Source organism: Amphibalanus amphitrite, unplaced genomic scaffold (genome assembly GCF_019059575.1).
Source record: "Amphibalanus amphitrite isolate SeventyFive unplaced genomic scaffold, NRLGWU_Aamphi_draft 000260F_arrow, whole genome shotgun sequence".
Taxonomy (NCBI): domain Eukaryota; kingdom Metazoa; phylum Arthropoda; class Thecostraca; order Balanomorpha; family Balanidae; genus Amphibalanus; species Amphibalanus amphitrite.
In genome coordinates, this window is record NW_024881755.1 from 396,839 (window position 1) to 410,876 (window position 14,038).

At 45.5% G+C, this 14,038-nt stretch overlaps 1 protein-coding gene across 1 annotated transcript; it reads left to right on the forward strand.

Moving 5' to 3' along the window:
- Positions 1-2,265: 2,265 nt before the first annotated feature.
- LOC122386720 (probable nuclear transport factor 2) lies at positions 2,266-7,978 on the forward strand. Its single transcript, XM_043376209.1, has 4 exons — positions 2,266-2,687; positions 4,934-5,005; positions 6,541-6,639; positions 7,097-7,978. Exons 1-4 carry the CDS (start codon positions 2,580-2,582, stop codon positions 7,211-7,213), a joined length of 396 nt encoding a protein of 131 aa, XP_043232144.1. The 5' UTR covers positions 2,266-2,579; the 3' UTR covers positions 7,214-7,978.
- Positions 7,979-14,038: the final 6,060 nt, after the last annotated feature.

Here is a 14,038-nt window from a genome sequence, read left to right on the forward strand (position 1 = left end):
TTTGCCCCGGCCATTTTACCCCGCGCATACCGTCCGAGACAAAAACATTCCAGCTCAGCTATTGGTGGGGTAAAAAGCATTAAAATTGGTGGAAGACATGTACGCTAACCACGCAATGCATGGACAAGAACGCTTATAAAATTTCACGGACAAACGGTTATGGAATAAAATAGCATTTAAGAATTGCAAACATACCTACCTAGTTGGTAAGTCCTGGCAAGCAATGCTTTTCCGTGTTTCACAGAACAACATGGTGATGGGCCTGAAACCCCGGTCTGGCTCATTCGAACGATCGCGAAGAGAAACATAATTGGAAAGCATACCTGAATTAGAACTGGCGCCAGCTATGAGGGGCTAAAACGATGGGTGGCCGCTTTGCCCCGGGTGGCGGTTTTGCCCCACTCTCCCCTACATAGAGCGTGACACAGACTGTGGGCGTTAGAGGGAAGTACTCCGGCTCGACCCTCGCCCTATAGGGGGGGGGGGGGAGATCGAACGGACACCCACTCGGTTTTTCGCGAATAACTCGCGTAAAAAGCGGTTGATCGCGACGAAACTTTCAGTACCATCGCGTTATTCAATTTTAAATCTACCCTGAAAATTTCATGACCCTGACCCAAATGCCCTTTGACCTGTGACCTTCTTTTTGAGACCATGTTTGGCCGTATGTCCGCTCGCATTAGCCGCGCGTTTGCAGTCTTTTCGTGGTTTCAAGCGTTCAACCATGTGCTAGGTATCAGCTATGATGTTGGTCCCATGCATTAGGGTGGGTGTCAAGGTCACCTGATGATCAGGTCAGATCATTGACCTTTGATAACCTCGGTTCACTTTTTCGAGTTTTACATGTTAGTCTAGGCCAGTTTTTGGAGCTGAATTAGAATTTGGCAACCATTTGAACATTTACGAAGTAGTTTTTGATGCCTTCGTAACATGTTACGAAGCTGTCAGAGGCGGTTGACACGTTGCAAATACCCGGCAGGACTCCTACTGGTTGACCTGACCTGACCTGACCCGACCTGGCCTAAATGCATGAGACATCATCTGTAATCAAAACTAACATGATATTCGTGATCAGCACCCGAAATACTTCATAGCAGGCGGAGCAGCCACACTTCACGACGTTCTAACATCCCGAATTTCTCGACTTTTGGATCATTGACTTGACCTGGAAGGTCAACCAATGACCTAGGACCTTAAAATTAGGTATCATCGGCTTCCTCTCGTCACGGGCATCACGCTCGTTTTTTTTTCGCGAGGCTCATAGTTGATCAGCGGCCAACGCGAGCTGGGGGGGGGGGGGGGAGGGGTCGCACCAACGTCGAAGGACTGTGTGCACTGTGCAGCACCCTTGTGCCGTCAATGGACGCAAAATGGCCTGTGCAGTGTGCTGGCGAGGGTTAACGAGAGGAACAAAATGTCGACAAAATAAATGTTTGTAAGTTTTGAGTCAAAAGTCAAAACATTAAAACAAGCCTATTGCAGAAAGGTAAGGTCAACGGCTGCCTAGGTACTTATTGTGGCGGACTCATCCCGGAAAGAAAGCACACATCTCTTTAAACGTTTTTGTTGCTCATTTAGCAAAGAAAACGCGAATGTGATATTTTATTTCAGAATAGGTCACCGCCCACCGGTCAGGTCTGAGGTCGGTATGAAAATTTGTGGTTGAAGAAATGAATGGAAAAGGCAATAGGAACGTTTTTTTTTTTTTTTGTTTAAATTAGCGACACATGTGTTTCGGAAATAATCCCATGATCACGCCACATAAAGATAACTACATCAAAATACAATCGAGGTTGAACGCTGTCGACCCCGTTCGACCTCGATTGTAATGTATTGTGATTTGTGATGTGGTTAACTATTTTATATGGCCTGATAAAAATCCAAAACACATGTGTTGTATGCTAAAAAGCAGGTTTCTATTGTCTTTTTCATTCATATCAATAGGTCTGATGTAATAATAATGATTTTTGGGTGAAGCTTAGAGTAAAAAATATGGTCTGCTAGTAAAGTATATTATTTAGCTACGGTACTTTATTTCTTCATGCTGCTTTGTGTTTCGAAAATGACGCACCTGTCTCTTTCACGGCGGTTTTGTCGCGCCGAATTCGCAATACTTCTGTTTTCACATAAAATTCAGATGGCTCAATTATGTTTGATGACGTCATGAAATCTTAATTTTAACGGAAAGTTTTTGTGTTGTTTTACGTTCATTCAGGAACAATAACATCGGTGAATGATTTTAAAATAAGGTAAATATTCCGAATCAATTCCTAAAAGCACTTAATCACCGTCCTACATTATTTTACATACTTTTAGAAAAGCAACTCTGTTTCAAACTACCAATTGATCGACGACTGCTGAATGACGTCACTAAAACTATAAATGCAAAATCAATGAGAAAACATTTTAGTTGCTTTTCATTTTGCGCTGAGCGTGGACTTGTAAATTGAAATTTGACAGAGCGGTGGGGCGCGCGACGGGCGGTTCCATCGGAATATTTTGATTTTTCAGGGGCTGTATTCTGTTAAAACTAGTATTAGCAGTTGACTAGTCTGGTCGCTATTTTAACTTCTGAAAATATGGCGCTAAACCCACAGTATTTGGAAATTGGACAGCAGTTTGCCAAGCAATACTACACCCTTTTTGACGACCCGAATTGCAGAGCTCAGCTTGTGAACCTCTACAGCGTAAGTTGTGAATGCTACCTACATTCATTTATCATTTATAGTGATATCCTCCTTTTTTATCATTTATCATGTCATCTGTGATTGATAATAATGCTGTAAATTGAAATAGAACTTGCATCTGCAGATTGAGATGATGTGCACTGTGCAGTGCTGTTCAGTAGTCGTAAAACAGGCGTCACACTTGTTTTTTGCAATCATGGAGAGGCGCTTTACCCAGAGATGCTTTCTAATCAAACCAAACCAAACCTAGCCAAAACTGACCTAACCTTACCTACACCCTATTTGTGAGACATTTATGCATCATATCTGAATTAAGGATGTGAAATAATGTAGGAGTGTGCTTTTTTTTGCTTGAAAAGTGTTGCGGACCCTACGTAAATATTTATCCAACCTACAACCTCCAACCTAAAACCCAAATCTTACCACTTAAGACTAACAACCTAAAACCTAACCTACACCACCTCTCCTTGGTTGCAAAAAAAAACAAGTGTGATGCCTGCTTTACTACTACCAGCTGTTCATGGTGGCCATCAACTCACTCACCCAGGGGAGTGAGTTGACGGCCAAACTGCAAAGCGAGAGTTGGGGCGCTGCTGCACGTGCCACGTGCAGGGGTCGTTTCCAGATCTCGAGAACGGCTGGACCGATGATGCTTAAATTTAGTACACGGTTACAGTTAGGGACCAGTTAGTAGGGTGCCGTGCACAAGTCAGTTGGGACCCATTTTGCACGTGCAGGGTGCCGCTTTCAGATCTCGAGAATGGCTGGGCCGATTGCGCTCAAATTTGGCACATCGCTAGGGACCGGTTAGTGGGGTGCAGTGCACAAGTCAGCTGGAGGTACTCCCTCACAATTTCGCATGTGCAAGGCCCACCCTCTCGCTCGCTCCGTTAGTCGCCCCAAAAGGCGTTATACTGGTACGATGATGTGGAGGTACTACTGTTTTGCACCATAGGCACCAGTATAATGGTCATACACCACTCCAATCAAGCCTCACAAGTCACACCACACTGGTAGATCTGCACCTCACTGTGTGCCTACCAGCTGAGTGTCCCGGTACTGACAAGAGGTTGTTGAGACTTGAGACTACCATGCTTTAGAGTCTGGGTGGATGACCTGTTGCACAATTGGGTGTATGTGTAGATAAAGTATGGTTGGTAAGTTGGTACCTAGGTTGTAGGTTGTAGGCTTTAAGTTGATAGGTTGTAGGTTTGTAGGTTGTAGGTTGGTTGGTTCAGGATTGTACTTCAGTAGGTAAGGTTAGGTCAGGTTAGATACTGTTTTTTATCTTCACCTTACTTCATCTACAGTCTACACATTTAGGTACTCACAATTGGGTAGTCATTGGGTTCCTCTTCTGCAATGATTGCCACACACTAGGGCAGCAGTTGATGTGGGGATCAAAAGGCTAGTTTCACTCTGCTAGGTGGACATTGAGGGATTTCAGTCTGGTGAATGTTCAGTTTGTGGTTTTGAATGTGTTTGGTTTCATTAGAAAAATAGGGTTTACAGGTCAAAACATTGAACTTGAAACCAATTGATAGCAATATAGCAAATAATAGCATTTGGAACCAATAGATAGGTACTTCTTAACAGGTCATGGTCTGGCTGTTGTTAGTGTGTACAGTCCAGGCACCCCAAAAACGCATAACATTGGTGTTGTTAAAATAAGAATTACCAGGCAGTGAGGTAGTAGTTAATTTTATAAGTACCCAACTACCTACCTATGCTTAAACTTATGTTCATCACAATCTCCACAATTTGAACCCGGAGTAGTTGAGGGGATAAATGATATGTTTCATATGTGGGCCTACCTGGCTCATGTTATTCTTTTGTTTATCTGATTGATGCTATTGAATATGAAGAAGTTCTCCTATTGGCTCACAGCTATCGAAAACAGCACATAGGTAGAAGTCTTTATTAGGTATTTCTCTGGGCTTTGCCATCATGTTTGGAAGTGACCAAATTGTAAACAGTGTTATCCACTCTGTTCACGAAGTGCACAAGTACCTATATTGTATGTTGAACAGTACTTGAACCAATGATTGTTATGTGCAATTTGTTTGAATGCTTGCTCATGTGTGACAAGTGACACTCTTGGGGCAGTTACTTGCCCTAATTCCTGTAAAAGTGGCGCACTGCTGCATATTTTGTTTCTGTTTATTCAAAAATTGTGTTTGTTAGTTTAGATACATAGGCATGTTGTCATTTCATAAACCTGACGGTGCTGTGTATTTGTATTTCAGCCCGACCAAAGTCTGATGAGCTTCGAAGGCTCCCAGCACCAGGGAGCACAGAAGATTATGGAGAAGTTTGCCGTGAGTGGCAATCATGCATATTTACTCCAGCATTCTAGCTGTTCCTTGCTACTGCATTTTGAACTGACGTGATACCCTAATCATGTTTTATGAAGCATGACATTATCAAATTTGTAGAGTTGTGACCGCCAGCTCGCTCATATGAGTTTGACAGTGATGGTCCTGTCACTAAAGTGTAACTGCTTGCATTTCTTTTGCTATTTATGCTATTGGAAACAGCTATTACCACTACAGCCACTTCTTTATAGATGCACCTTCTGCTCATCCAGCTCAGTTTTGTAAATACATAACAAGTGGGGTTTCCCTTTATGTACTCCTCATGTTGGTCATCCAGTAATCTTGGGTCATCATGGATCATCAATACACGCATCGCTAAAATCTCGTCAAAAACGTACCACCAGCCACTGCACGGCCGTCGGCAGTTTGGCACTCGGCAGCCTTCTGCTGAAAACGCCGGGAACACCGACTGTGCCAGTGTTGATAAGGTTCTGAGGCCTCTGTAGTGGGTTTGAGTAACTGAGTGCCCCACTGCTATAGCTTGCGTGTGATGCGGTAGTAGCGATAGCTCGGCTAACGTGCTGTCTGTCACTATTAGCGGAGAACTGCCCGCTTCTTACCTTTTTGGAGGCAGAGTTCGCGATTGTTTTTCGCCATTACGCGATCTTTTAGGTAACTCGCATGTAGCTGAGTTACTGGCTGAAATACCGCTACGCCGACTTCTGGATTTTGGTAGCGTTTTCATAGGCAAAGGACAATAAGCAAAATGTATGTAGGTGTTCTTCGCTAAAATTCGTCTGAAGAAGCTTTATGAAGATTATAAAGTGTGTTGAATTTGTGGCAAACTGACACAGTTCTGAAAGAGATTATTTTTCATTTGCCTGTGGTGCTTTTACAATGTCTTCAGAGATGTTTATTTTTGGGTTTGGAGGGTGCCCGAGCACCCTGCCAAATGTTCGATAAAATCATAGTAATTCCAGTGAGCAGGCTACGTTTGGAACTGGGACACAATCAAACTAGTCAGTGGCATTGTTTAGGAGAGCACCTACATATAGGAAACTGCGCTGAATGTTACGGTATTATCGGACATTGTTGAAAAAAAAAACACCTTGGTTTCAACAATCCCCTAAATGTAGCATGCTCTGCGTTTCGCTCACCGGTGACACTTGCTGAAGGTTTAGCGACTACCTCTCGCCAATTGGACTTTGTGTGAGTGCGCTACAGCCTTTTTCGGGAGGCGCGGTCTGTTTATTTACTTTGTGCATGCCAGAGCTGAACGAGTCAGCCGGTTTGTGACGCTCTTGCTATTCCGGATACGCAACACATGGGGTGATGTTGCAACAGTGTAAGCACGCTAATCTAAGCACACTGTTAATCCAGAAGTGAGCACAGTTCTCGGCCATTACCTACCTGGTTCCAGTTCTCGGCCATTACCCACCTGATTCCGTCCCGATTTAATTCTCCACGGTGATCAGTCAGCGGCCGAAGCCCGCGGCTGTGCCGGCCCCACCACTGACGCCTGCGTGTCTCTGTTTCAGGCGCTGACGTTCACCAAGATTCAGCACATCGTCACCACTGTCGACTGCCAGCCCATGTTCGATGGAGGCATCCTCATTAACGTCGTCGGACAGCTCAAGGTGCGTGAGTTGACGGTTAGACACTTAGGCAGTCCTGACATGCGACTGATTTCGTACGCAACGCAGATTGATCAGATACATTCGGTTTTTAATAACGGCCAGAAATATGGTGTATTGTAAGATGTAATCGTTGACTAGAATCAAATCCATCGGTTATTGTTGATCACTGGAAGGTGAGGCGAAACAATTCTGACGAGCCAGAGCTAGGCATCATCATTCCATGTAATGTGTTCGTTTTATATTCAAATTGTTTTGAAGTCAAGTTTTTGATATGTGGCAATTCAGCTTGTGTTAGAAGAATGGATTTATTTCAATTTGCCGTTCCCTTGAAGCCGTGGATCTGGTGCCTACGCCGACATTTTCGGGACCCTGTGTCCCTGCCCTCTGTGCCGCCATCTGTGCCAGTCTGACCCCCTCTCTGTGCCACCCTCCTGACGCGCTGCCCCCTCTGCTGCAGACGGACGACGACCCCGTGCACGGCTTCTCTCAGACGTTCGTCCTCAAACCAGTGCCCACCGGCCAGGGCTTCTTCTGCCAGCACGACTGTTTCCGGCTCGCCATCCACAATGTCTAGTTCGACTGTCGGCCGCCAGTGGCGCTGTGCTCGCTCGGCACCGCTCGCCGGGTCAGGCGCCAGGACCTCTGAGGAGATCGGGAGGGGGAGGGAGTGTTGGTCGCGGCTCGCCGGCGCCGCGACCGGCTGTGATGCTACCGCTGCTGCCCCCGAGCCCAGCCAGTGCCCGCGGCGCCGGCGCCCGGCCAGCGCCGCGCCGCGGGCCCGGATAACGCCCGCCAGGGATAACCGACGAATGCTTCAGGGAGCACGCTGAGCGTCTCACCAGTAGAGTCGGAAGGCTGACAAAAGCTGCCTGTTCTTTCCTTATCGCTGTCTGCCCTTTTATTACATTGTGCCTTTGTGTGAAGTTCGGCTGGTTTGTGTCTAGCACGGAGCGGTCAAGTACGCTGTAGTTAGGTGCTCGCGCTGCGCCGGTGCGGTCCTGGGACGGCGGGGAGCGGCCGCCTGTCTCTGTGCCCGCCCGCCCGGCTCGCCGGTCTGTCTAGCAGCTGTTCAAAAGTGCGGGGAAATCTCGTTAGCTCAGACCCGTGTGACGCTGAACCTGACCAGTGGCGGGTGCCGTACCCGTGTCGTCAGCTCGATGCCAACCATGACTGACTCGAGTCACCGGCGGCGGAGTGACTCGAGTCATCAGCGGTGCAGTGGCTCGAGTCATTGGCGGCGGAGTGACTCGAGTCACCTGCCATTTCCATCGGGCGTAGCGCGTGGGGTCGTTAAGTGTACTTACCTGCTCTGTGTAATAAACACATGTGTTACGCGGCGGCCAATGTGTGTGTTGGAGGGGGGGGGGGGACGGGGGTCAGGATGCGGATACGTGGGATGCAAATCGTCAGTTGAATGTATTGCTGACCAAATGATCAACGCAGCACATGGAGCCGAGGGTTGTACATACGGGACGTCAAATTTTAGTCGGCCGGCATTTACCGTCTACCGTATATAGGGCCTTGCCGTCTATTGCATATTGTCCTGTGGCCTGTGGGCTGGGCGTCTCGTGCAGAACATCAACTGTCATGCGCTGAAATCGGATGGATTGCTGATTGTAGAAGTGAATTATCCGACGCCGGGCACGCTTAGCATTTTGGCGCGCTGCGCCTGCCGCTGTCACCGTTAGGCGTTAGGGAACCACGGATTTGCATTAGTTGTGCCCAATCAAGACCAAGTTCAATGCGATATGCTTACGCTGTTATATTTTACGCTGTTTGAAGCCGAGTTGCCTGATACACGACACAATTTTAGCAAAAACGAGCTCGGATACGGCTAGCATTTTCTATGACGTCAGATTTACTGCAGTTTTACTGAAATCTCACTTTTATCAGCGACCTTGACATGCATTCGATGGCGCATTTGTGGCGCTTGCGGTGTGCGGTTTTGTCTTTGGTATATCAGTCCCACGCACAAGGGGGAAAAGCTCAAAAAATTGAGCGCTCAAAAAATTGAGCGGGCCCCATTATGAAGGAATAGGCGAAACGATGGCATTTTACAATGCCTTTAGCGTCACACTACGGCAAATATCGTATCCAAATAAGGTATCAATGGCAAGAGAGAGCAACAAGGTTTCTTCTCGAACACTCGCCGTGATAATTTATATCGGTGTTTTTGGAAAGAAAATGCCCTAAAGACGCTCAACTTTTTGAGCGCCACTTGTCGTTCGGGACCGCGATACTCAATAAATTGAGCGCCACGACAGACGACAGTCAGCTGGCGCTCAAAAAATTGAGTGCCGGCCAGCATCTACACTCAATTTTTTGAGCGTTCTCCGTGCCAGGTGAAGCCGGTACTGGCTACCATTTTTGATGTTATGTTCGTTGAAATACGTTAAACTGAGTTGAAACAGAAATGCAGGAAGTTGAATGCTACGTGGTACCTAAACTTTTCATAAACCCATGGCATCATGTCACATTTTCCGCTGACCGCTAGTAGTTTTATCGGTCGCCTTTCGGATTCGGCACACCTCAAATAATTATACAGGGCTTGAATAATCCGTATGAATACTGTATTGATATTCTCTGACTGTACCGGGAGAAGGGAATACGTGAATACAGAAAGATATCCACCCACGCTTGAATATTGGAGAATTATAGCAGGAAAAATGTATTGCCACGGTTACAACTTACAAGGCCATCGGCCGCAAACAAACAAAAATACTATACAATGTGGGTTAGATTCACAAACATCATCAAGTGTGGAACACAGAGACGAGCCAAACAACATCACATTATCGCATGTCAGCCCGACCACATTGGAAACGGGTGACCTGCGACCGGAACCTGCGTCTTGCCAGCATACATCACAAAAGCAGGAGGCAGTGTCGTACTGCTTTGATCCAAAATATGCCATATAACAAATGATATAAACGACCTAAGCTCGGACTAAGCTAATCATTATCAAATCCTTAACATGTAAAGGACGAATGGAAACATCGAGTCTCAGACCAGCAGTAGCAACCATCACAGTAGCAACATCACAAAGAACACGCGGCATTATCAGACAGCCGTTTTGTTATCGGGCTACAGGCGGCGACGGCGTGGTTGCAGACCAGCTGCGAGGTAGCGGCGTGCGGGCAAAAGGCGCGGGCACACCTCCATGTGGCCGTGCGGACAGTGCGCGGTCGGCGTCGCATAGTGGGCGGCATCGGGCTGTCCCGGGGCCGTCGAAGCCACACAGGTTGTCGGCGCATGTGGGCGCGCGCGGTCACCACGGCCAGCTGCTCACCGCCAGGCGCCAGCACAGACTGCGCAGCGTCGCCGCTCCGCCAGCCAGAACGCGCAGACAACCCTTCTTGCAGTCGCACAACACGTCGCCAAACTCATTCACCTGCTCCACCATGTTGTTGATGTCACCGAGTCGTTCAAGTTGTGGCTCGTGCCGTCGAGCATGACCTGCCCGATCGGACACGGGTTAGCGGCTTCTGCTCCAGCGAAGTCTTCATCTTGGTGACGTCTTGCTGATCTCCACAAAGGCTGAGCAGATGACCTTACCCACAGGGACGGCCGACGTCCTCGCCAGCGACCGCTTGGTTGTGCAGACCTGCCAGAAAAAGAAAAGCTGTTTGGTGATCTCAAACGATTTTTTTTCTTTATGCAGTGGAACTAAATGGAAAATATGTCATACAACAGGAACTAAAAAAAGATGCAGCCTAGGTCGTCTAAGAAATGGGTGCAACATTGATAAAATTATTCATTGAATAAATTCTGCAAATGCTTTTGATAAAATGTGTGGTGATTATATTATTAAGGAGACCACTTTACTATAAAATTGCTCAGGATTCCCTATCTGGACCTGTCAAAACATCCTGACTGCACACCAACAATAAACATTAAATCCGAAACCTCTACCAGGTACCTAGGGATAATTAAATTCTGATTCAGGAAAATATTTCACATCATACAAATAAAAACCTTTACTATATTGAAACTGAAAATGTGATGCCGATCCAGTGACATAAGGGTCTCAAAGTATAATAATGAATTTATCTATTGTAAATTTGGTGGTGACTGCCGACTGGCGTCTGGCGGCCTAGACCTTGAGGCTTGAAAGTGGCCTTCCTTTTCCGTTGACTCCGATCCTCCAGATGGAAATGATATAAAGGATCATTTTTATCTTATTTCATATGAGCCAATCAGCAAAGTGGCTATTATGTTTCAGCATTCACATACACACAAAAGTTGACTGTCAGTCTGTCATGCTGTCAGTGTTGTGAAGTAACGAAGGAGTTGAGTTTTGTTGGTTATAAATTGTGATGTTATGTAAAGGACTGGAAAATGAATGTGAAAACTATGGAAACATATTGGCAGAGTATTGTCACTTCCTATCAGGACATATGGATAGAGAATACATTCAAATTAATAAGAAATGCCAAATATCAAGGTACTCAATCACTGATAGCAGTGGACTATCATATGTTTTAATGTCAATTATATGAAAGTTAAGACTGAAACTACCTTTTACCTCATCATACCTAATGAAAAATTGTGTGAAGAAAACATTCACAGCCTCTTTGAAGCACTTAGACCACTAAAAAACAAAAATTTTCTCGTAAATATGTTGTGTCTCCTTCCTTCAAAACATCATATCGGATGGCGCCACTTTCGTCGACAGTTACTTATCTGCACGCAAATCGAGGAAAACGTGAATTGATTGACGTTTACGTGTTTCCAACTTTAAAATCACAGCATATTCAAACTTTTCAGTGTACCTTTTAACATCTAAGTATAACTAAAACGATAAAAACTTACCTTCAACACAAGGACGACGACAACCACGCGACCGAAGACGTCGCGACGAAATAAACAAACGGCGCCGCCAAATGAAAACTATTCTCCGATATGGGTAATGTGAAATTGAGTCGCAATCATTTTGGGTAGTATAAAAAATGCTCTTTCCAACAGAACCCTAGTAAAAAACGTGAATGGACAAAAAATAACTTTTATTTCGACATAAATATTGGCCTGTTTTTAAGTCATCCTGGTATGCCGTAAGATTTCGACCTATAAATTGGTGTTCCCCCAATCATTGAAGCTTGAGCAGTGAAAAATATGAAAGCCTAATCTGTTTAGCATCATTAGTGATTCTCCTAGGGTGTTGCGATTTCTCCCTAGGTGTTGCGAGTTGCTTTTGCAAAACGTGTTCCTGAAACGGCTCAATTTTTTGAGCCCTCAGCATTACGCCTATGGGAGCCTCTGACGTCACACGCTCAATATTTTGAGCGCTCAATAATTTGAGCTTTTCCCCCTTGTGCGTGGGACTGGGATGCCCCCCTTTGATTTTGGCATTTTAACCCTAGAACGCCTAGGGGGGGGGTTGTATCAACCCCCCCCCCTGAGGTTTTTCGGAAATAGTGCAAAAACGGCGGCGCGCAGCGCCGCCAAATTTTGGGTACCTTATGGGGCAACCTTTGCGCATCTTTTGCCGAAAAAAAATTGATCGGGTCATGTCAGGTCACGGAGTTATGACGTCATAAGAGGTACAGCCTCCGGCCGGATTTTCACAAACTGAGTGCCAACGCCCGAGGTTTCCTGCCGGTGGTACGGACATCGGTTGATGGATCGTGATGAAACTTCCCATGCATGTTGGGGCAAGTATTGGCTATCATATGGTATAAGAAATTTGACCGGGTCAGGTCAGGTCACGGAGCTATGACGTCACAAGAGGAACAGCGTCCGGTACTATTTTTGAAAAGCGCCCGAACCACTATTTTGCTAATTCTTGTCACCTCAATGGGAATATGCAGCAATATTAGCTTCTACAGGGAGCAAATGGACCTCCCAAATCCAAAAATACAATCAGATTTCAAAAATTTAAATTTTGATTTTTCGAATTTCTGCCGCCGACTGTGACCTTGCCGACTTCCGGCGCTCCCAACGCGCCATTTTTAGAGCTAGGGAAACGAAATACATACCAAACGATAGAGAATTGATCAAGGAACACGATAGTGAAGGTTTCAAGTCGATATCTCCCACCGTTTTGCCGCAATCGCCGCCGAAAGTTGAAAAAAGTCTATTTTTCCGAAAATTTGACCTTTGACCGGTCAAAAGTAGGTCAAATGTTGACCTAGGACCAAAAAATATACCACCAATCGCGAGATCTCGGCGAGAGCAATCCGTTGGTCTTTTCCGCTAAGCTCTACGACCTTCCGTTTCGAAACGCCAGGGGGGGGGGTCGTAACAACCCCCCCCCTGGTCGTTCGTGTTATGAGAAATGGCCTGGTCGTGCGAGGGTTAACATTAGCCCTATGGGCGTTGCATGGAAGGAATGGGACCAAAAGTCGGCAGTGCCACTGCCCCCCCCCCTTAACTGAAGTTGTTCCACTGCTACTGCACCTTGTGATGAACACCGGAGGTAGCTCCAGCTCCTTGTCCTAAATTTTCAGTGAGGTGTCATTTGCAATAAGCAATGCTTTGCGTGGCCCATAGCCACCCATTCATTTATTTGGACAACATTTTGATTTCTAAAAAATAAAAAAGGAGTGCGAAATGCTCACTTTGACTTCCTTTACTCCCATCAATTTGACATCTTCAGGATGAGAATCTTGACATACTCTCTAGTCTCTTGATGAAGTTACATGATCAATTTCTGCTACATTATTGCATGGCTTATTTTGATGTGACAGATGTAGGTAGATTTCGAACAGCTGCAAAAACAAAGCTGTTGAGATCAAGACAAATTAGGTACATGAATGTCGGTGTAACACACCTCAATTACCACACAATACACAAAACTATAGGTAGGACTAGAAACTTGTCTAGTCATGAATTTGAGTTTGACAGTTTGCTTAGTGCTTTAGACACTTTGGCTTTCATCAGGTCTGAAATTCATGATGTAGGTAGGTAGTATTAATTTAATTTATGTATGGTAATTGGGCATAGTCTGTGCAGCAACTGAGCGAGTGCAGGGTGCCATGTGTAAGCACCTGGTTGTCATGCTGTACCACTGTGTCATCGTTCCCATGGGTCAGCCGGCCAGCGCAGCATTCTGAAAGACTGCGAGACCAAACAGATGTGTTCCTCTACAATTTGTTTACATTAAATTGATTAATTTGGTCAAAACTGATCTCAAGATTCATACCAAGCAATGTTAGGGTATCTGGAAATACATATAGCTTACCTCCCATTGGTCTAACAACCTTTCCAAATCAGCATCATAACCTGTAAGCCGAAAAAATACATTGTAATCCCCTCTTAATTTGAATATTTTATATTTTGTGCATTGAAGCAGTGCAGTCAGCCATGACAATTGCTTAATGACAAAACTAGTTGTAAATGTCTGTAATGTTCCTGAAGTAGAGTTGTTAAAACCAGTGTGGCATAGGAATAAATGAATTTA